Source organism: Macrobrachium rosenbergii, chromosome 13, assembly GCF_040412425.1.
Source record: "Macrobrachium rosenbergii isolate ZJJX-2024 chromosome 13, ASM4041242v1, whole genome shotgun sequence".
In the NCBI taxonomy this organism is placed as follows: Eukaryota; Metazoa; Arthropoda; class Malacostraca; order Decapoda; family Palaemonidae; genus Macrobrachium; species Macrobrachium rosenbergii.
The window spans coordinates 53,500,798-53,522,511 of record NC_089753.1 but is presented as its reverse complement, the minus strand read 5'-3'; the positions used below and the strand labels follow the sequence as shown (position 1 = coordinate 53,522,511).

The window sequence follows — 21,714 nt, the reverse complement described above, 5'->3', positions numbered from 1 at the left end:
AGAGACTTCCAGTTTGTTGCAAAATGAAGGTACATGATTGAATATTACTAGAATGTAAGAATTTTAGCTTATAATTGTGTTTTTTACCATTTCGGTCGAGTTAAAGTTGACCAAAGCTTAAAATTTTGGCAGTTATCGTGATTTATATGAAAATATTTCAAAACTGATAAAAGCTACAACCATGAGTTATTTTCTGTTGTATTCTACATGAAATTGCGCACATTTCCATATATAAAACTTTATGTAACGACTAATATAAAACAGTGCAAACATTACGACAACGTGAAGAAAGAATTTCTGGCGGACGTAAGGAAAAAGTTTTTTCAAAAAATTCACCATAAATCGAAATATTGTGCTAGAGACTTCCAATTGGTTGCAAAATGAAGGTAAATGATTGAATATTACTAGATCATAAGAGTTTTAGCTTAAAATTGTGTTTTTGAACATTTCGGTCGAGTCAAAGTTGACCAAAGGTTGAAATTTTGTCAGTTATCATGGTTTATATGAAAATATTTCCAAACTGATAAAGCTACAACCATGGGTTGTATTTTGCTGTATTGTACATGAAATTGCGCACATTTTCATATATAAAACTTTATGTAACGGCTAATATAGAACAGTGCAAAAATTACGACAAAATGACAAAAGAATTTATGAAATTTTCGGCTGAGTTACAGCCCATGCATAAGAAAAAGTTTTTTCAAAAATTCACCATAAATCGAAATATTGTGCTAGAGACTTCCAATTTGTTGCAAAATGAAGGTACATGATTGAATATTACTAGAATGTAAGAGTTTTAGCTTACAATTGTGTTTTTCGACCATTTCGGTCGAGTCAAAGTTGACCGAAGGTTGAAATTTTTTGTAGTCGATGTACGGTACGTCCACTCGGCACCCAACAGACAATTTTAGTCGACGTATGATACGTCCAATAGGCGTTTAAGGGTTAAGTAGAGGCGACCCATGGGTCAACTGCCACGCCACTCCAGGTTAAGATGAGCATCAACCAGAGGCAGTATTCACCTGCAGTAGCCCTCTTACCAGTTAAGGAAATGACAAGTATTGTTTCAATACTAGCAAATTTTCTATTTTATAGTCATTACCATGCCTTGATGTTTTGGAATAGAATATGTCCCTGCATCCCACCACCATTCAATGTGGGATTCAGCTATGTAATTACTTGGTAAGTTACTTATATGAAAATGACATTTTCATAATAAAATAGTTTCATATATACTTACCAAGTAATTGTGGAATCAGAGCCCACCCTCCTCCCCTCTCATGGACATAAGGGTACAAACAGAATGAGGTTTTCTGCTAAGTCATTTCCAGTATTCTTGTTAGTGGGCGGGGCTTGTCACCTACACTAAACAATCGACGTGCTACCACGATTTTTTAACCCTTAGTGGATGGATTGAGCTTCAGTGTGAAGTAAAACAGGTTTGGGAAGGTGGACAGATTGCGCTTCAGTGTGAAGCAGAATTACACACCACTGTTATGGTAATAATGATTCGAAACATAGGTGCCAATACTTCTATATGCTATAAATTCACTAATGGCAACTTTTATACAGACGTGAAGTTAGGCCAGTATCAGTAATGCTTATGACTTCAAGGGAGAAGGTACTGCATCTCTCTCTCTCACATGAGTCTTTTTGTAAATTTGCTTGTAAATATACAAAGGGGTTGCTGTTGTTTTTTGTTTTTGTCTTTTACGATAGTATGTCGGTTTTAAATGTAATTTTACAAAGAAAATTGCAAAGAAATATTAGAAAAGCATGTAAAAGTAAAAAAAAAGTTACTGATTCTTCCTTCTCGTAAACTTACATGAATATTTTACAACAAATATGCAAAAAATTTATTACTGCTTTCATTTCTTATCTGTTTTGATATTGTGTGAGCAGTAATAATAATTTTACAAAATCTCAAAAACTTATTTATTAGAAAAAACATATATAAGTTGGTAAAATTTACGATTGTTTTGTAAATGAGGCCCCACAAGGGGTTGTAAATAGTCATTTTCAACTTCTCGCAGAAGGTAGGGAAAATTTTTTAGAATTTTTTATTTATACAGTGTGAATGTAGGTGTCATTCTCTTTCCATTGATGTGATTTTTTTTTTATTTTGCCGACCTCAAAGTTTCCCCAGTCTGGGGTGCTGCACATTGATAAATTATGCCGTCCCTTAAGGATTAAATAAAAGGCTGCCGCACGAGTTATGAACTATAACTAAAGTAATTACTTGGTAAGTATATATGAAACTTAATTTTATTATGAAAATATCATTTCTGTAATTATCTTAAGAGGATCCACACAACCAACCATTTCTATTATCTTGGGCATCTCAGGGTGAAAACAAAAGTGCCTGAAATGCATAGTGTCCCATTTTTTGTTTTCCATTAATAATTACAATCATGAGAGTGAATGACTGGACCTTGAGTGTGAGCACCTGTGTGAATACCTTTACCATATTCCCCTGATTCCATTAATCTTTGAATTAACTGAACTGTTAAAACACTTCAGAAGACTTTACAGGCAAAATCTACATCAACACACTGTCTTACTAATGAGCACTGTGTTCTTGAACATCCCTAAATTTTCTAAAATACTGTTATCTAATATTAAAATTTACACACTGTTATATAAGTAGTGAAAGACAAGCACTACAGTAATAAATGTAACATAAAGATACCAAATATCTTATGTTGCAGAATTTCAGTGAAAAAACACTGAAACATACCAAAGCACAAGGAACCATAGGCAAAAATTAACGTTCCCAATAAATGCTATAGATATCCAGCTAGTTCTTGTATACTCTACTTGCCTCTTCTTTAGTTTCTGGTCATCATTACAGAGAAAACCATCATAAAGCCCAAAGTTTAATTCTTTCATTGATTATACCCCAAATGAAGCCCATAAAAAAAAAGGACTTTCATTTGCAGAAATTATTTTAACTACAGTATTGATTATCACACATCAACTGAAACAACGTGGTAAATGCCATAACCACTAATAAGATACAAATCCCTCTACCAATGGCAATCTTTCTTTTGCACTATCATCATTATCATTAGCAGTTTTTTAATTTCCCATATTCAGGATTAGAGGTATAAAATCTCTACATAGCGGCAATTTGTTTGATAACAAAAATATATTTAGTATATTCAGTTTTTAAGACCCATTCTAAATAGCCCGATGAAAATTAGAAATTTAGCTTGGTGGTCTAGCTAAACTATCTTTTATAACTCTGTAATCACACCCTCTGCAACTTTCTCATTAGTAAAATGATGTTCCCAATCCATTCCAATGGTTACTCTGAAGATTATGCAATCAAGTTCTTCAAAATCTGTATTCTTGTTTTGAGTGCCAGTATATCTGCTGTACAAAGTAGTACAGTAAACCCCCCTTATCCACGAATACTTAAAACCCTCTAAAAACACTTAGAACTGCCTAATTTGATAGTTTAAACACAAAAAAAAACCCTCTAAAAATGCTTATACCTGAGTATTTTAATAGTTTTATCACAAAAGAAAATACAGTAATTAGCGAATATTTCTCAGTGAAAAATACTATGAATGGGCAAATTTTCCATGAATAATGGGTAGATACCTTCACAGAGAAATCCGCGAATACATGAGTCCGTGAATAGTGAGACCGCGAATACAGGGGGTTTACTGTATAAGACTTAAAATGAATAATAATTTTCTTCTCTGTTTATTAATATGATACTGTACTCTTACTTGCCCTCTCATGCAATCCAGTATGTGGCCAAGGCATAAGAAATGTTCTTTTAAGACATATCCTTCCACCACATTATAGCTCTGCACATATCTCTTCTCCATTTGCTCTTCCTTTACATTTGATGTTACCCTTTGGGACCCAAACTCTGCCTATTACTTCTCATCTGTTCTGTTTGGCATCTTCCTACCTAACTGTCCAACATCTTCAGCAAAACTGCACCCTCTGAGCTATACAGTACTCTTAGCTCACTTGATTTTGTTAAGATTTTGCTTACACCCATACAACATACTTTATTATATGAACATATTCAAAACTAATCCACCTGCGGTTAGTCAGCATGAATTCACAAGAGGATATAGGTTTCTCATTTTAAACGTAATATGATTTTTTGTTAAAGTTTCCATTTACAAGCATATATTTTCTAAACTTACAGTGTATTCTCTCTTATATACAGGCAGTCCCCAGTTATAGGCAGCCTCGGTTATCAGCGATCCGGTTTTAAGGCACTTATCTAGTAACGACAATAACTGGATTTTCGGCCTCAAAATGTACTGATCTCCGTTTATCGGCGCCAATCCCCACTTAACAGCACTGCCGATCCCCAGTTATCAGCGCCGATCCCCACTTAACAGCACTGCCGATCCCCAGTTATCAGCGCCAATCCCGGGTTATCGATGCCAATAAATGCTGTTATCGCCAATTTTCGGTTATCGTCACACCGTCGGGAACAGAACACCCACCAATACCCGGGGACTGCCTGCATAATCATAATCATATCTTGGGCTTGTACATGGTTTTAACCAGCCTAGGCCATAATGAAAAAAAGCAGCCATTCTGAACATTTGTTCCCTATGGATTAGGATACAAGGTCCTCTACTGTAAAATGAAATTACTGAGGGGACTCCAGTGCACTTAACAAGGACAGCTACTTCAAAATTGATTGCATTCAAAGGCATAAAAATAATAAACAAGCCAAAAAGCTATTACTGCACTAGGAACATGTAAGAACTACATAGCACAGTGCTTTTTCCTGTTATTACAAAGCAGATATCATCATATTGCAAAGAAAGAATGATTCACACAGCAGACCAAAAGAAATTACCAACTCTTTACAAGGAAATCTAAGCTGTCAGCTTTGAGATGGATATAATGACCACTGAAAATTAAATGAGCAAAAAAGATATACCACTGTAAAATAGAGTACAATTCTGATCATAAGTTAGCAAAGTGGCATTCACGAACTTCAACATTAATCTGTACAAAATACAGGCCGAAATCTTTGCCTGCTTTCATTTGAAAGAAAACAACAATTGAAAGTGTTTATGGTTTATCTCCAGACACATATGCTACTTTAATTAAACATTGAGAAACACAAGAAAAATGCTACAAAGCAAAAGGAAGTTCCTGGTACTTTATATCCTAGGACCACCCAGTCAAACAATCTTACAACTGGTAGTAAAAATGAACACCATACATACAAAACATTGAGCATTTGTGTAGGAACATGCTTTATACGCTGAAAATTTGGTATCTGGACATCCTCTACCTTGGACATGCCTCATTTACAAGAAGTACGGTTCAGAACTAAAACAATTAATGTGCTAGAAATGAAGCACAAGCATAAAAAAAATATTGCAAAACTAATGAAATAAACAAATACACTTCGTTATACTTACGTATCAGAGAGACCATATGCTAAATCCAACATGTCTAATTCTTCATCTGTGCATGGATCTTCTATCTTATCAAAATCTTCTTTCTTAAAAATAAGATGGCAGGTGGAACATGACAGTGTCCCTTCACATGCACCTACAGTAAAACAGGGATAAAATAAGGAGCAAAACATAAAAAAGTTGAGAAAACTTTCAAATATTACAAAACAATACTTATGATACTCTTCAACGTAAGTTCCTGGTTCTTACAAAATCCAGGATATTTACAAATATGAATATGAAAATAATACTGGTCTTCATGAATACCAAACTTGAATTTGATTCTAGGAAGTGGTAATACCTGCGTTAGTGGTATCACCCCCAACACAGGAAAACAACTCAATTTTGTTCCAATATTGAAAATAGCTGAGAGCAAGAACAACTCAGTAAGGAAGGGAGAGTATTAAGCATTAAATAACAACTTGTAAGTATGAAAAAAAACTGTCATGTTTTCTAATGATAAACCAACAGTGTACACCATTGGAAAACTTAATTTATGTGGGATGCCATGACTGCATCCTGACTTTCTTTTGCTTTAGATTACACCAGCCTTGTGCTGGCATGGGCTCTTGCTCCAACGCAGCTCACACATGTCCTCAGTTGAGCTAAACACCACCCAACAGAGACAGTTATCAAATTAGTATTGGTTATTGGTATCTGATGAAGAAAATTTTTGATTATGCTCAATAAGTAACCATCAGTGTCTTGACTGCTCATCTGCTCAGGTGTATGAAAGTTTAAAATGGTCTACCCTATTACCTGGAAAACAACCCTTAGAGCAAGCCACACCTTAACATTAGAGCAGTGTTGAGGCAACCACAAAGCTGCTTTGAAGACTTCTTATTTCCATTAGTGTTGTAGTTCCATTCCCCCCAAAACAAGACAAAGGCATAAAAGGAAATCCTATTCACTTTTCAAATATCAACTAATTGCTCTCACTGGGGTACTACACTGATGTTCTTTGGAAGGACCCACCTTGTACTTTATAGATCCCAGAGATATGATTCACCTCAATCCCCACCCAATTTCCTGGCTGATACTGGATTACCCTCCTCTTCCTTTTAGATGTTAGTCATTGCTCTTACTCTAGGCATAAGGAGTAAATTGGACAAACATGCATAGATTGCTGCAAAAAATTTTGAAGTACAGTACATAAACCCAAATATTTTGGTAGTTTAGCCATAGGAGTCAAGGAAATGCCAGGCTTCCCAACAAATTTACAGTTTTTTTAAGCCTTTGCAGCATTCTCCCTTGAAACAATCTAGATGTGGAAGTTTAATCAAGGCAACTGCATTAAGGTCTTACTATGAAGATACCAGGCAAGAATGCTGGAAGGTCATTTCCAAGGTGTCCATCTCATGTGACATAAAATGCACTTTTGGAGATTAAATTCTACCTAGTGATTCATATGAATTTATAATCAAGAGGAAATGACTGCTATACTAGTATCTGATGTCCCTGTGTTTACCCCTAGGGATGGGATGTATATTATGATATCCAATGACTGCATACAAATATGATAATCCTTATTTTGTGCCACAATATTTGAATAGATTTCGTGGAAAAACACTCAGGTCACTTGATTGGTCCATAGACAATTATACAGCAACTCTTATAGCAACACTCACACCTCAGCTTAGTGACAGCGGGAGACTAGTCTCCCATGAGATTTCATGGGGGGAAGGTACATACTGCATCTCCCCTTCCCAGTATATCTCATTGATATTTGTCCATAAATATACTCAGGGACTGTGCTGGTTTTGTTCTTAACTTTTACAACATTATGTAAGCAGTGATTGTAATTCTTCAAAATGAAGCACAAAAAAGTTTTAGAACATGTATAACTCACTAAAAGGTACTACAACTCCCCATCCCAGTACATCCTGTATAAATTTGTCCATAAATATACTCAGGGACTGTTGCTGGTTTTAGTTCTTATCATTTACGACATTATGTGAGCTGCAATTGTAATTTTTCAAAATAAAGAAAATATTAGAAAGAATATATATAATTTGCTAAAATTAGCATATTTTTATGTGTCTCAGAAAAGAGTCCCCATGCAGGGTTGGAAATATTAACTTTCAACTTCCTGTGGCAGGTACAGAAAATTTCTAGGAATTTCTTTTTATAGCATTAGCATCTGCATAACTTCCTCTTTCCATTCATTTTTTTTTAATTGGCAGACTTAAAGTCTGCCTGGTCATGGGGTTTTGTTAATATATATATAAGCTTGCCTGTAGGGGGTAAGACCCTACCCTCCTACACAGTACAAAATTCAGGGGACCTAAGAAGTTTCTTGTTTACTCTGAGAACTCATGCACTAAACCATACAACCAACTTTAGGATCAATCTAGATGCATTAAACCAAAGGAAATCGACAAAAGCACATCATGAAGTAACCTGTTTGAGGCATACTTCAACTACCACTAAGTACTCATCACTAATCTGTTGCTAATTTCGGTAAGTGTAATTTCAAATTTCCCAGGTCACCACACCAACCTGCCACTACTATTTGTTGGCGCTACATGTGTGCATACGTACATTTGTACCCTTCACACACATTTGCATTTATCTTTTGGATTGTAAAAAAATGAGAAAATGCAGTAAAATTATAAATGAGAAAAGCATAAAATATAAATAAGAAAATCATAAGTGTAACAACACGAACCAAAACTAGATGCAACAAGTTCGCCGACGCCAGCAAATGAGTTTGTGCATTTGTACGTACCCTACGCACACGATTGCATTTATCCTTTGGGTTGTAAAATTAAAAAATGAGAAAATACATTAAAAATATATATGAGAATAGCATAAAATATGAATTAAAAAATCATAAGTGTAACAACAAGAACTACAGCTAGCCGCAGCAAGTTCTCTGACACCAGCAAATGAGTTTGGGCATTTGTACGTACCCTACACACACAATTGCGTTTATCTTTTGCTTTGTTAAAACAAAGAATGAGGAAAAGCATTAAAAATATAAATGAGAATAGCGTAAAATATAAATGGAAAATATCAAGTGTAAGAACATGAGCCTAAACTAGTTGTATAAATTTCTCCAACACCAGTGAATGAGTTTGGGCGTTTGTACATACCTACGTACCTGAGTTTGTGTTTGTAAGTACCCAACGCACATGATTGCATTTATTTTTTCGGTTGTAAAAATAAAAAATTGAGAAAATACAGTAAAAATATAAATGACAATAGCACAAAATATATAAAAATTCCCATAAAAAACATTCCAAGATGGAGATGATGGGAATCCTGACAGGCCTTCCCTTAGTTGCAAATTCCAGCTCTTCACTTTGGAAGCGGCAGTGATGAACCTTCTTGTATATGTCGACAAAATTACCTGTACCATTTATTTTGCCATGATTCATTAAAATTTCCCCTGATTTTCATTTAATGTTTCTTTTTTCCCCTATTAACCAACTTGTACAGATTTACAGGGTATTTTAAAGGTAGGATGAATGTATTCTAACCTAACCACTCTATAATCTGGCAAAATCACTAATCCAGCACCCTGCAGGTCTCAATGGTCCCGGATTAGTGATGGTAGATCTGTATATCATTTACCCTGCCTACCTCTCCTAGAGCCTAAGGCTCTCTTCTTTACTTAACCACCACCTGTACAATTTTGTTTAGCTATGCCTCTCTCTTAGAGACCTGATATACTGACATATAAGCCATAATGTATCACAATAATACAAAATTACAGTTTTAAAAAATGTCTGTCATACAATGAGCATACTGTACATTACATACACTAACAAAATACGTAATAGAAAAATTAAGAAAATTCACAGTAGGCAAACAATGCATTCTACTCAGACCCTAATAAGAATATGTTCACAGCTACCAGGGTTAATTGATCTCAGTACAGCAATCACTGTCAGCATGGATTCCAATATCATCATTACTAAATTCTACTCACTGGAATATACATATTTACTTACCAAAACCATCAAGGTCTAAATCATTATTAATAACAACATCGAGAAGATTGTCGCCTTCTTTTCCTTTGACTGTATAGGATCCATCTACTGTCTCAAACGTAACCTCAACCCTGTGAAAAAACATTTAATTAATGTCAAAAATTATAAAAATGACATTTTTATAATAAAATAAAGTTTTATATATACTTACCAAGTAATTGCATAGCTATTGGTTCCCTAACCTACGGCAGCTTAGAAATTCAAAATTCGAGCAGTGGCGCTGTTATCATTGGTGTGTAAGTGACAACGTCCCGCCACCATCCGGGACTCAAGGAAACAAACTAGGGGATAGCTCAATTCATTTTATGCTCTTATGTTCATGCAAGGGGAGGAGGGCGGGCTCCGATCATGTAATTACTTGGTAAGTATATTATAAAAATGTCATTTCTATATAAGTAACTTACCAAGTAATTACATAGCTGATTCTACATTGTAAGGAGATGGGAAAGAGCATGGACATATTCTACTCCAAAACATTATTTAAGTAATGAGTTTGAACTAGAAAGGTTGCTAACATTGAATAAATGTTTGTTTGTTTCCTTAACTGTTGAGAGAGCTGCTGCAGGAAGGTACTGCCTCTGGTCGGCGCTTCTCTCAACTTGTAGTGGACGTGGCAGTATAGCCAAGGGTCGCCACTACAATAGTGGGAAACTTTGCAGCGGAGGAAGTACACTGTATGCTGACAAAGTTTTTAAAAGATGCCCTTGCCCTGGGCAAAGACCAGAATACAAATGAAAACACTGTCACCTACACCACAGAAAAACCAAAAAAACCCAACCATTATCAAAGATAAAGTACGAAATGGTGGGTGCTCCAGGTACAATGTACCCCCAGGCTTCCCAACGACTCAAAACCTTAAGTCAAGGCGAGTGGATAGCAAAGGAACAGATAGATTCCTCATGCTTCCTCTCCCAGCACCATGCCAGCCACGGATAAAGATCCTAAAGTGCTACAATTTTCAAATACAGTTTCTATGTCCTTGAGGTAGTGTGAGGCGAATATGGACTTGCATCTCCAGAATGTCGACTGTAGGATTGAAGAAAGAGACAAGTTGTGTTTAAAAGTGAGGGAAGTTGCTACTGCCCTAATTTCATGAGCCTTAACCTTAAGTAGAGGAAAAGCTTCTTCCTGGATCTGAGAGTGGGTTTCTAATATTAAATCTCTCAGAAAAAAGGATAAGGCATTTTTGGAGAGCGGGTGAGCTGGGTTTTTAACAGAGCACCAGAGGTTGCTCGAAGGTCCTCTAATCTTTTCGGTCCTTTGAAGATAGTACCTGAGGGACCTCACTGGGCTGAGGAGTCTTTCTTCTTTCTCAGGTCCTAAGATATCCATAAGGTTCTTGATGAAGGACCTAGGCCAGGGTTTAGAAGGGTCCTCGTTCTTTGCGAGGAAACCAAGAGAAAGAGAGCAGACTGCGTCCTCTTGTGCAAAGCCTATTCTCTTATCTATTGCTTGTAACTCGCTAATACGTTTGGCAGTAGCGAGAGCCGTTAAAAAGAGAGTCCTTTTCGTGAGATTCCTGGGGGAAACAGAACGAAGAGGTTCGAATTGAGGACCTGAGAGCCACTTGAGTACAACATCTAAGTTCCAAGAGACGTTGGGAGAACTATCTCTTTTGGACGTGTTGAAGGATTTGATCAGGTTGGTGATATCTTGGTTAGAAGACAGGTCCATTCCTCTGTGCTTAAAAACTGAGCTGAGCATCGACCTATACCCTCTGATGGTAGAGGTCGATAGCTTCCTGATGGACTTTAGGAATATCAAAATATTGGCTATCTGGCTTATAGATGTTTCAAAAGAAGATGTTAGACTTCATTTTGATTAGTAGAGCTTTGTGCTGCACCACCTTCTGAAGACTTCATTTTGATTAGTAATCCCTTGGTGGAGCTTTGTAGAAGAAGCTCGTCTGAGCTTCATTTCACGATTGCCTCTGCAGCTTGTCTCAAAACCCTTTTGCTCTAACAAGGCGCTTGACAATCTGAAGCCTGTCAGAGCCAGAGCAGATAATGCTCTTGGTGGAATCTGCACTGCCTAGCAGGAAGGAGCAAGGAACTGGCTGACAGTCTGAAGGCAGTTCGGGTTGTCCGTGAGTCTGGATGAACAGGGGCGTGAAAAACAGAAGGATCCTGCATATCCAGGGTGACCATCCAGTCCCCTGTTGTACTGAGGACATGACAGAGCTTGAGGAGTCGTCGAACAGTCTCCATGTGAAACTGAGTCTGGATGTCTTCAGTGACAGAACACATTCAAAGAGCTTACATCCAGAACGGGCCTCCAGACTCCCAAAGCCTTTGGGACCACGAAAAGGCGATTGTAGAAACCTGAGTAGGGCATCAGCACTTCTTCCACTACTCCTTTGGAAAGAAGTAGTTCGACTTCTTGAAAGATGGCCAAAAACTTTGTGGAACCTTTTGAGTACGCTGTCAAGGCAACTGGAGATGTAGTTAAGGGAGGAGTCTTTACGAAATGAATGGAGTAGCCCTCCTTTAGAACCTTGATCACCCAGGGGTCTGCTCCTCTGTTCTCCCATTCCCTCCAGAAACGTAGAAGTCTGGCTCCTACCTGGGCACGGAGGACTAACTTCTCACTTCTTGGGGGTGGATTTGAAAGAAGACCTCTTAATGGACTTTGTAGGAGGTCGGAAGTTTGATCTAGGTCGAGGCTGGGTCGTAACTCTCCCTCCACGAAAGGGTTGAGACTGAAGAGGGGAGAATGATCTAGATGAGGAAAGCACAGGCTCCTTAGGATGTCTAGTGGACTGAGTCAACAAGTCAGAGGTGGACTTGCTCTGTAACTCTAAAATAATATCCTTCACTATGTGTTGAGGAAAGAGTTGAGACTTGTCTAAGGCAGCGAAGAGTAGAGCTGACTTCTGAGTCGGCGAGACTCCTTTCGAGGTGAACGAACACCAGAGCTCCCTCTTTTTAAGGACACCCATAGAAAAAAGGGAGGCAAGTTCGAAAGAGCCATCTCTAATTGCTCTGTCTGAGCATGAAATAACTCCTAGCCAATCAGAGGCAAGGTCTTCAGCTAAATCCGGGCAGTCTTCAATCTTACTCCCCAGTGCCCCGATGGCCCAATCTTGGAAACTAAATATCTCATCTTCAATCTTACTCCCCAGTGCCCCGATGGCCCAATCTAGGAAACTAAATATCTCAAACACCTTAAAAATAATTCTTGATAAGGTGGTCTAGTTCGGCTGAGGAAAACATTATCGTGGCCGACAATAAAGCCTTTCTACGGGATGAATCCACCAGACCAGAGAAGTCCCCCTGGGAGGAGGCAGGAACTCCCAAGGAAGGAGCTTCCCTGGTGGCATAGTAAGAGTATCTCATCTTCAACAATTTGCTGGGCGGAAAGGCACAAGTCGCTTTGCCCTGTCTCTCTTAGCGGCCTGCCAGGCATGAACTTCCTTGAGAGCTTTCTTCGAGGTGGAAGAAAGAACAAGCTTGGGTAGTCTGGTACCTTCTGACAGATGCTTTTTCATGAGGTAGGTAGAAGCTGGAGAAGTAGGCGAAGCAGGCATGAAGAAGTCCGGGTAATTCTCCAGGAGGAAACGCAGGAGAGACAAGTAGGAAGAAGTGGGAACCGTATCCTGGACAATCTCTTCCTCCTCCGAAGAGATAGGAGACAATGATTTATCCTTGGACACTGGAGCAGATGCAGATTTCTTCAAAAGACCCACAAGCTCTGACAATTGGCACTTGAGTGGGGGCTAAAGAATCTTCCTGGGCCGAAGAAGGCGGAATAGCCAAAGAAGGAGCTGGGAATTCCACTGTGGGCGTTGAAAGTCCGGGAGTAGGCGCCGGGCGCTCTAGAGGTGAAGTCTGGCGTGAGACGGCGGGCGCCCGGAGCTCATTGGCGGAACTCTGGTGTATATCGGCGGGCGCCAGGTGCCCATTGGCGGAATTCTGGCACTCATCGGCGGTATTCTGGCATGAGTCGGTGGGTGCCGGGCGCTCATCAGTGGAAGTCTGGCACGAGTCGGCGGGCGCTTGGCGCTCGGAAGAAGATGGGCGCTCAGCACACTTATAGCGCTCAGACTGTCTTCAAAGAAATAACGAAGATGAGCAGGAGAAGCAGGCTGAACTTGAAAGCTGCAGGAAGGTTGAGGGATAGTCTCTCTGTACCTCTTGACAGCCATGGGAGAAGAATCGCTAATATTCGCATGTCTCTTGAGTGGGTGCGAAGAAGAAGAGTAGCGATATGGCTTCTGGTGCAGACTGGAAGATCCCGAATCAGAAAGTCGATGCACAGGAACGCCTTTCCAATGACGTTTAGTCGAAGCCTGGGAGCACACGACAGGCTCGACGGAGGGGGTGACTGCCCGTGGGCAAACCCCGCCAGCCTCCCTTGGACCTCCATATATCTTCTCCCCGGTGCAGGGGAGCGGAACAGTGACATTCGTCTAGGAGCACTGGTGGGACGGACAGCCACCTCCTCAATATTCACAGCACTATCACTTCTCACTGCACTGTCAACACTTACATTTTTTTCCATTAGAGATTTAACAGCTGACCCCATTTCCATAATGGTACTAGATAATACAGTAAATTTCTGATCAAACCTAGATTCGAGGCTGGCAATGACACTAAGAGCGGAATCATGGAAACCTGGAACAGGAGCAGATGGTAAAAGGAGGAGTTAAGATAGGAGGAGGAGGAGGAGGAGGAACTGGAGGAGTGATAGTTCTGCCATCCCCTACATTTTCCAAAAGAATGGACTCTGTATTAGCCCTACTTTCAGCCCTAATGGCTGCTTTCCTCTTCTTATCCCTTTCTAATTTGTCTAGATGAGATTTCAATGTTTTCCATTTCTTATCCTCCCAATCCTGACACTCTATGCAAGTATTATCCTTACTACATTCTTGCCCCCTACATTTAGTGCATTTTGTATGAGAATCGTATGAAAGCTTAGTTAGCCTAGCTCTACAACCCTTGGAACAAAAGCGAATACTAGACGAACTGGAATCCAACATCGTTAACTAAATAAACTAAAGTTAACCCGAACGACAATTCAACAATGGCAGCAAGCCACAAAGCAACAAATTCTGAGTACTTCACCAAATTCATGTAAAGTAAAGCCAAAAGGCGAAGCAGCAGCTGCGTTAAAACTTCCACTGTTAACCGGAAGCCGGCAGAAAACGAATTGAGCTATCCTCTAGTTTGTGTTTGTTTCCTCGAGTCCCGGATGGTGGCAGGATGTTGTCACTTACAAACCAACGATAACAGCGCCACCGCGCGAATTTTAAATTTCTAAGCTGCCGTAGGTTAGGGAACCAATAGCTATGTAATTACTTGGTAAGTTACTTATATAAAACCCACAGATAAAACACTAAAATGACAACAAGACTTAATGTTCTATCAGGCTTCATTTCCCTACAAACATTAATTCTACTGCAGGGGTGCAAATTCTAGCACACTGCACTTATCAAAGTTTAGAATTTTAGCTTGGTGGTACAGTTACTCTACTTTTTTTTATGTCTTAATATTACAGTGCAAAAACAAAAATTTTTTCTCTCAATGGTTAGAATTACAGTTGACTCCAGTATTCGCTGGGGTTAGGGACCACAACCACTCATGATACGTTGGAACTCCCCTTCAAAAATGCTCACAATTGCCTATTTGAATAGTTCAAACACCAAATATACCTTAAACTATCATCCTAAAACACTTTATCATTTCAAAGTCATCTTAAAACATTACTGTACCCTTAAAAATATATGGCTTACAGCTATGCACAAACACTCCTACAACTGCTACTGTAATCTTAACACGGAGAAAACTAATTAAGTTATCCCTATATTCAGGCACGTACATTTTCTTTCATACAACAGTATTCAAGCCTTACTGTTTTCTGTTAACGTAGATAGAGGTGACATTGGTACATTCTCAAGTGCAGGGAACAGCTAAGTACTGTACCTAAATACTGTATTGAATATGCATTGAAATATTGCCGCTCCCTTTCACCTCTTCCTAGGGTTCTGGATGGGGAAAGATACATACATGTTCCAAGTCATGCCTTTTTGGCTAAAGATTGCCCCAAAAATTTTTTAAAATTAGCAACAGTAGTTGTCCAGGAACTCAGGAAAGAAGGAATACAACTATTAGCTTACCTAGATGACTGGTTAATCTGGGGGTCCACAAGAAAAGAGTGCTTGCAAAACCTATGAGCACTAAGTATACCTTAGTTTTACCAGACCACTGAGCTGATGGTCAACAGACTCCAGTCAAAAGGTTTTATAATAAATTGGAAAAAATCCCGCCTCACGCCCAGCTTTCAGTGGATGGGACTGTGTTGGAATACTCTTCAGGGCCTCTTGTCTCTCCCCATCAAAACTCTGAACAGACTAAGGAAAAACCTCAAAAGGTTCCTAGCACAGCCCAGAGTTTCCAGATGGCAATTAGAATGCATGATGGGTCTGCTGCAGTTCGCATCAGTAATAGGTCCAATACTCAGATTGCAATTGAAAAACGTGAACAATTTTTGGCTATGGCACACAAGAAAAAAGATGCGAGACCAATCTCACCAAAAGAATCAGAAAGTTGGGGAGATACTTTGGCCTTGGACCCGGAAGGAATCTCTGGCGAAACAGGTCACCCTGACTCCATCTGTAAGAGTGACAATAGACACAGATGCCTTGTTGACAGGTTGGGGAGGACAACGGGAGGATCATCAGGTGGCAGGGAGGTGGTCAGCTACTCTGAGGAATTGTCATATCAATTTCCTGGAACTGATGGCTGTCCTTTTGCCTCTCAAGATACTCAAACCTCCAGAAGAGACACATATTCTGTTGGTTGTAGACAACATGACTACAATGTCCTGCATCAAGAGATTGGGATCACATCCACCTCCTCTCAACATAGTAATGCTAGCCATCCTTCGGATGGCACAAGTAAAGAAGTGGCATCTGTCTGCAATTCACCTCACAGGGTCTCTCAGCGTAACAGCAGACTCAAGAGAGTGGAGGTTGGACAACCACTCTTTTCAAACAATAGCCAACATGCTTCCACAACCGGAAGTGGACCTGTTGGCCACATACGAGAATCACAAACTCCCAATATGTGTGTCTATGAACTTGGACAGTCAAGCAATAGCAAGAGATGCCTTCCTACAAGAATGGAACAAGTGGAGGATGACATATCTTTTTCCTCCATTGTCCCAGATTTCGATTTTGAGCAAACTCCTAACCTTCAAAGGAACAGCTTACTTAATAGCCCAAAATTGGCCAAACAGGCATTGGTTCCTATCACTTCAACAATGGGCGAAAAGATCAATTCCACTATTGTCTGCTGTTCTATCCCAGAAAGTAAGAGGGAAAATCGTTTACGCATCCTCCTTTCTGAGCTGAGACCTTCATGTATGGATTTTTTAAACATTATCTACGCACCCAACATTGCTGGGTACCTAGTGCAAAAATTACAGACATCATCTATCCGGCAATACTAGTCCGTGTGGAAGATATGGTTAAATTATATCCATACTGACAGCCCAGTTGAAATTTCTATAGAAACACTTAAATTTTCTGATATACCTCTTTGAAGACAAACGCTTTGTGGTTACAACAATCATGGCATAAAAGGCAGCATTAACGGAAACCTTGCTTTATGGATTCAAGATTGACTCCAGCATAGAAGTTGTTACTTCCCTTCTGCAGTCTTTTGCTCTACAAAGACCATCTCACAAAAGACTTCCAATTACTGTACTTGGTCCCTGAACAAGGTATTTAGACTTCTATCCTGCTGCTGTACTGGAGGGGCCGTCTTGGGAGCAAATGCAGAAGAATCCTTGGGGCATTTGGAAGATTGCAACAGCAAATCCTGGGTCGACTTCTTTTGAAGGCGTGAAGCAATTTCCATCATGTCCTGGGGGAAGAGGTGATGAGGATCCAATGGTGAAAACAGAAGGGCCAACTTCTGGGTCTGCGTGACTCCTTTAGTGTTAAAGGAGCACCAGAGTTCTCTCTTCTGCAACACTCCCATAGAGAAAAAAGTAGCAAGCTCAAGACAGCCATCCCTAATAACCTTGTCTGCACAGAACAGGACTGCCAGCCAGTCCAAGGCAATGTCTCCTGGTAGGTCCTAAAATCTTCGATCTTCTTGGCCAGTACTCCAGCTGTCCAGTCCAAGAAGCTAAAGACTTTGAACACCTTCAAGAGGTCCTTAACAAGGTGATCTAGTTCCACTGACAAAAACATTATCTTTGCCGACGAGAACGCAGAACGTCGGAAAGAGTCGATGAGGCTGGAGAAGTCTCCTTGGGAGGAGGCAGCAACTCCCAAAGATGGAGCTTCCCCAGTGATGTAAGATAGGTATCTCCTACAGACTTAGTGCGAGGGAGGAAAGGCAAAGGATGCTTTGCCTTGCTCCCTCTCAGCAGAATGCCAATTCCCTATATTGTTAAGGGCATTCTTAGAAGATGAAGAAAGTACCATTTTGGGGAGTCTTGTTCTATCATCCAGATGACTACTCATCAAAATGGTTGAGGCAGGCAAGACCGGGGCAGCTGGTGCAAAAAAGGTGGGAAAATTCACCAGCAGAAACTGAAGAAGAGCTGCATAGGGCGAAGGAGGAGCAGGCTCTTGCTCAAAATGCTGTTCTTCTCAGGAGACAGGAGACAGGGACATATCATGTTCAGTCTTGGAGACGGAGGGAGCTTTCTTCAGTAAGCTCATTGTTTCAGACAAATGCTGTTTAATTGGGGCCAAAGATGGTTCGTCTTGATCCAAAGGAGACCCATGTCTGGAAGCAGGCACTTGTTGCTCAGAAACTGGTGACTAGTACTAAAGAGTTGGCGCCGGGCGCTAGGGTACTGGCGCCAAGTGCTTGGGAGCTGGCATTGGGTGTTCAGGAGTTGGCACCAGGTGCTCAGGAAGTGGCGCCAAGTGCTCTAGAGAAGCCAGGTGCTTGGACGATGACGGCCACGTGAGGGTTTGTTGGCCGCTTGGGGGCCAAGGAAGGGTGCTCAACAGGGCGCTCCAGAGAGAAGGCCTCTGGACTGTCCTATGTGGAAGGTGGACCGGGGTAGGGACAGAGGGATCTACAGCATAACTACAGGAAGGCTGTGGGCTGAGACTAGCCTTCTGATACGACTTAACAGGCAGCAAAGAATGGCGACCAACATCATTTGCATGTCTCTTCAGCGGACATGACGAATCCAGAAAGCACTTGCGGTGCCTCCTATCGGCACCTGAATACTCAGAACTGGAGGACAACTGATGAATGTCCAGAGAGATGCCTTTCCAGCGGCCGTCTGCTGATACCTGGGAACATGCAACAGGTTCCGCTGAGGGGGCGACTACCCATGGGCAAACCCCACCGGCCTCCCTTGGACTTCTGGTATGTCTCCTCCCAAGTTCAGGGGAGCAGGACAGTGACCTTCATCTAGGAGAACCAGCAGGACGAGTAGCCACCTCCTCCACTTGCACAACACTACCACCTGTCACTTTGTCTGCGAACACTTTATCCATCACTAATTTGAGAGATAAGCCTAACTCTGCCACTGTATTCACAACCAAATTTATCTTTTGATCAAACCTAGACTCTGTACTAGTGATGGTATTGGGGTCGGAGGCAAGGGAGCCAGGTGCAGGAGTATGTGGATGCATAGTTGGAGGCCTAGGAACAGGAGAAAAAGCAGGAATAGGAGTAACAGGAATAGCAGGACTACCTTCTAAACTAGGTTTAGTAGTTTCTAGGCTACATCTCTTGGCTCTAGAGGTCGCCTTCCTCTTCCTATCCCTAAGTTATCTAGGTGAGATTTAAGAACTTTCCACTTTTTCTCATCCCAGTCATTACATTCAGCACAAGTTTACTCTCTACTACACTCCTGCCCTCTACACTTACTGCAAATTGTATGAGCATCATAGCAAGATTTAATTAATCTGGTTTCACAACCTTCACTATAGTGAAGACTAGAGGAACTAGAATCAGACATAATATGTAAAAAAAAAAACTAGAATCCTGATCCTAAAAGCTGATCAGTGCTTGAAGGCTACTTAAAATAAATCGGAAATACTTCACAGAAATTCAATGAATACAACCAAAACCCATGATATAGCTGCTGCAAACAACCCAATGTTTACTCGAGAGCCGGCAGAAACACAAATGTAATTATCTGCTAAGTCGTTCCCAGTACTCTCGATAGTGGGTGGGGTTAGTCACCTACACAAAACAACTGAAGCACTACCACAATTTTTAAAAAAAACCCGCTGCGCAACTCAGAAACTATAGCTATGTAATTACTTGGTTAGTTACTTATATCAAATTTTACTTTCTTCACTTTACATGATTTAAAAAATATACTGAATACAGAAAATGGGAAATTTAGAAGATGAGTATTCACCACAGACTGAGTTAAATCGAGAAGACAGAAATAAGTAGGAATATTTTAAGAGTACTGTATGAACAAATATTCTCATGATTGTAAGAATACATGGTAGTTACTCATGAGAATACTTGGGGTAATCAGGGAAGGAGTTACAGGAACAGGTTCTTTTTCTTCCTCATGTTCCTCTGTTCTTTGCAAAAATTTTTACTAGCAGTACAGGCACCCAGAGAAAAATTTTAATTTATGGGTGGCAAAGGGGAGTACTCCAAACACAATTTTAATTTGTGACCCCTGTCAGTTCGTATCTCTGAAAGTTCATGTCTGTTTGTATCTCCGAAAGTTCATAAGTTGAAAATTCGTAAGTAGGGCAGAGTCAAATCCTCCATCTTCAAGACTATCTAAATTATACACTGGTAAAGCTGATTGGGCAACTTTTCAGGAACACAGCTCCTCAATAGATGACACTGTTGATGACTCTCCCTCTGTAGATAAAGCTCTTGACTTTTTTAATACAATTATATTTTCAGCTGGTCTTCAGTCTACAGTATATACCTAGGACTTCAGGCATATTTATCCAATGACCAGTTCCATGGTGGACTTGTGTAAATGACAGGAAACTCATAGAACTATGAGGTCAGCTTTCACCAGATACCTCAGATGAAAATGTGAGTACGTATTACCACCTTGAATTTCAAAAAGCAAGAGCTCATTTCCGCATGGAAATTAAAAAGGCATGAAAGGAATCTTGGACAATTTTCATGTCTTCACTAAAGTCAAAAACACCCTTGACTTTAGTTTGGAAGAGAGTTAGAAAATAGCAAGCAAATTTACTCCTTGTCAACCTCCAGATCAATGGTTGTGAAGTAGCAGATCCACAGTTAGTGGCATATAAGTTTGCTAATCATTTTGCAAATGTTGCAAAGAAAAATGATGACAGACTATATTCAGCTCAAAGAAGGCTAATGGAACAGGTAGAAATTTATTTTAATACATCAAGGAATAAACAGTACAATGTACCTTTTACTATGAGAGAATCTGAATCAGCCTAAGTAAATGTGATGAATCAGCTCCTGGACTGGGTGACATAACATTTTCAGTGATTAAGCATACCCTTAAAAATACCAGACTTTTCAAATTAAGCCTTATTAACTGAATTTTCTGAGAACATATCCTCCCTAAGCTTTAGATGTTAAAATTACTGCCATTCGTGAAATCAGGGAAAGACGAATTCAAGACAGAAAATTATCATCCCATTGCACTGTGTAAGATGGAAAAAATGGTGAATACGTTTGATGCGGTACTTGGAACGTGGTAAATATCTGTCGCCTGTTCACTGTGGTTTTTGAAGTAGGCACTCCACAACTGATGTATTGTTTCAAATGGAATCTTCAATATGTGAAGCTTTTGCTAACAAGCAGCATTATGTCAGTTTTCTTTGATCTTGAGAAGGCTTATGATACAGCATGGAGATCTGGCATTCTGAGGGTTCTTTACGAACATAACCTGAGAGGCAATTTGCCTCGATTTATCAAGGCATTTTTAAAAATAGGTCGTTTCAGGTTCAAGTTGGAGCAACAATGTCAGATGAATTCAACCAGGAAGGAGTGCCACAAGGAAGCATTTTAAGTGGAACCTTGTTTGCCTTAGCAATCAATAGGGCATCCAAAATAATTCCCCCAGATGTAGCTTATACTCTTTTTGTTGATGACCTTTCAATAACTTTTGCAACAACAAGGATGACAGTGGCTGAACGCCGTCTTCAGCTCTGCACTGATAATACAGTAAAGCAGGCTGAGAAGAATGGTTTTAGATTCTCTGCTTGTAAAATGGTGACCATGCACTTTTGCCATATAAGAGGATTCCATTGTGATCCAGATCTGTTCATACACGGGCAGTGAATCCCATGTGTTGGTGAAAAAAGGTTTCTTGGGTTGATTTTT

The 21,714-nt window shown here is 40.0% G+C and overlaps 1 protein-coding gene across 2 annotated transcripts in view; it reads right to left on the bottom strand.

Annotated features, from left to right (window-relative positions):
• LOC136845315 (patatin-like phospholipase domain-containing protein 4) overlaps window positions 1-21,714 on the bottom strand; it is a 157,290-nt gene that overhangs the window by 81,510 nt on the left and 54,066 nt on the right. For both annotated transcript variants that reach the window (XM_067115530.1, XM_067115531.1), the window contains exons 2-3: window positions 9,407-9,516; window positions 5,415-5,547 (exon numbers count right to left, since the gene is read on the bottom strand). In XM_067115530.1, coding sequence (XP_066971631.1) covers window positions 5,415-5,547; window positions 9,407-9,516 — 243 coding nt within the window. The remainder of the gene's footprint in view (window positions 1-5,414; window positions 5,548-9,406; window positions 9,517-21,714) is intronic.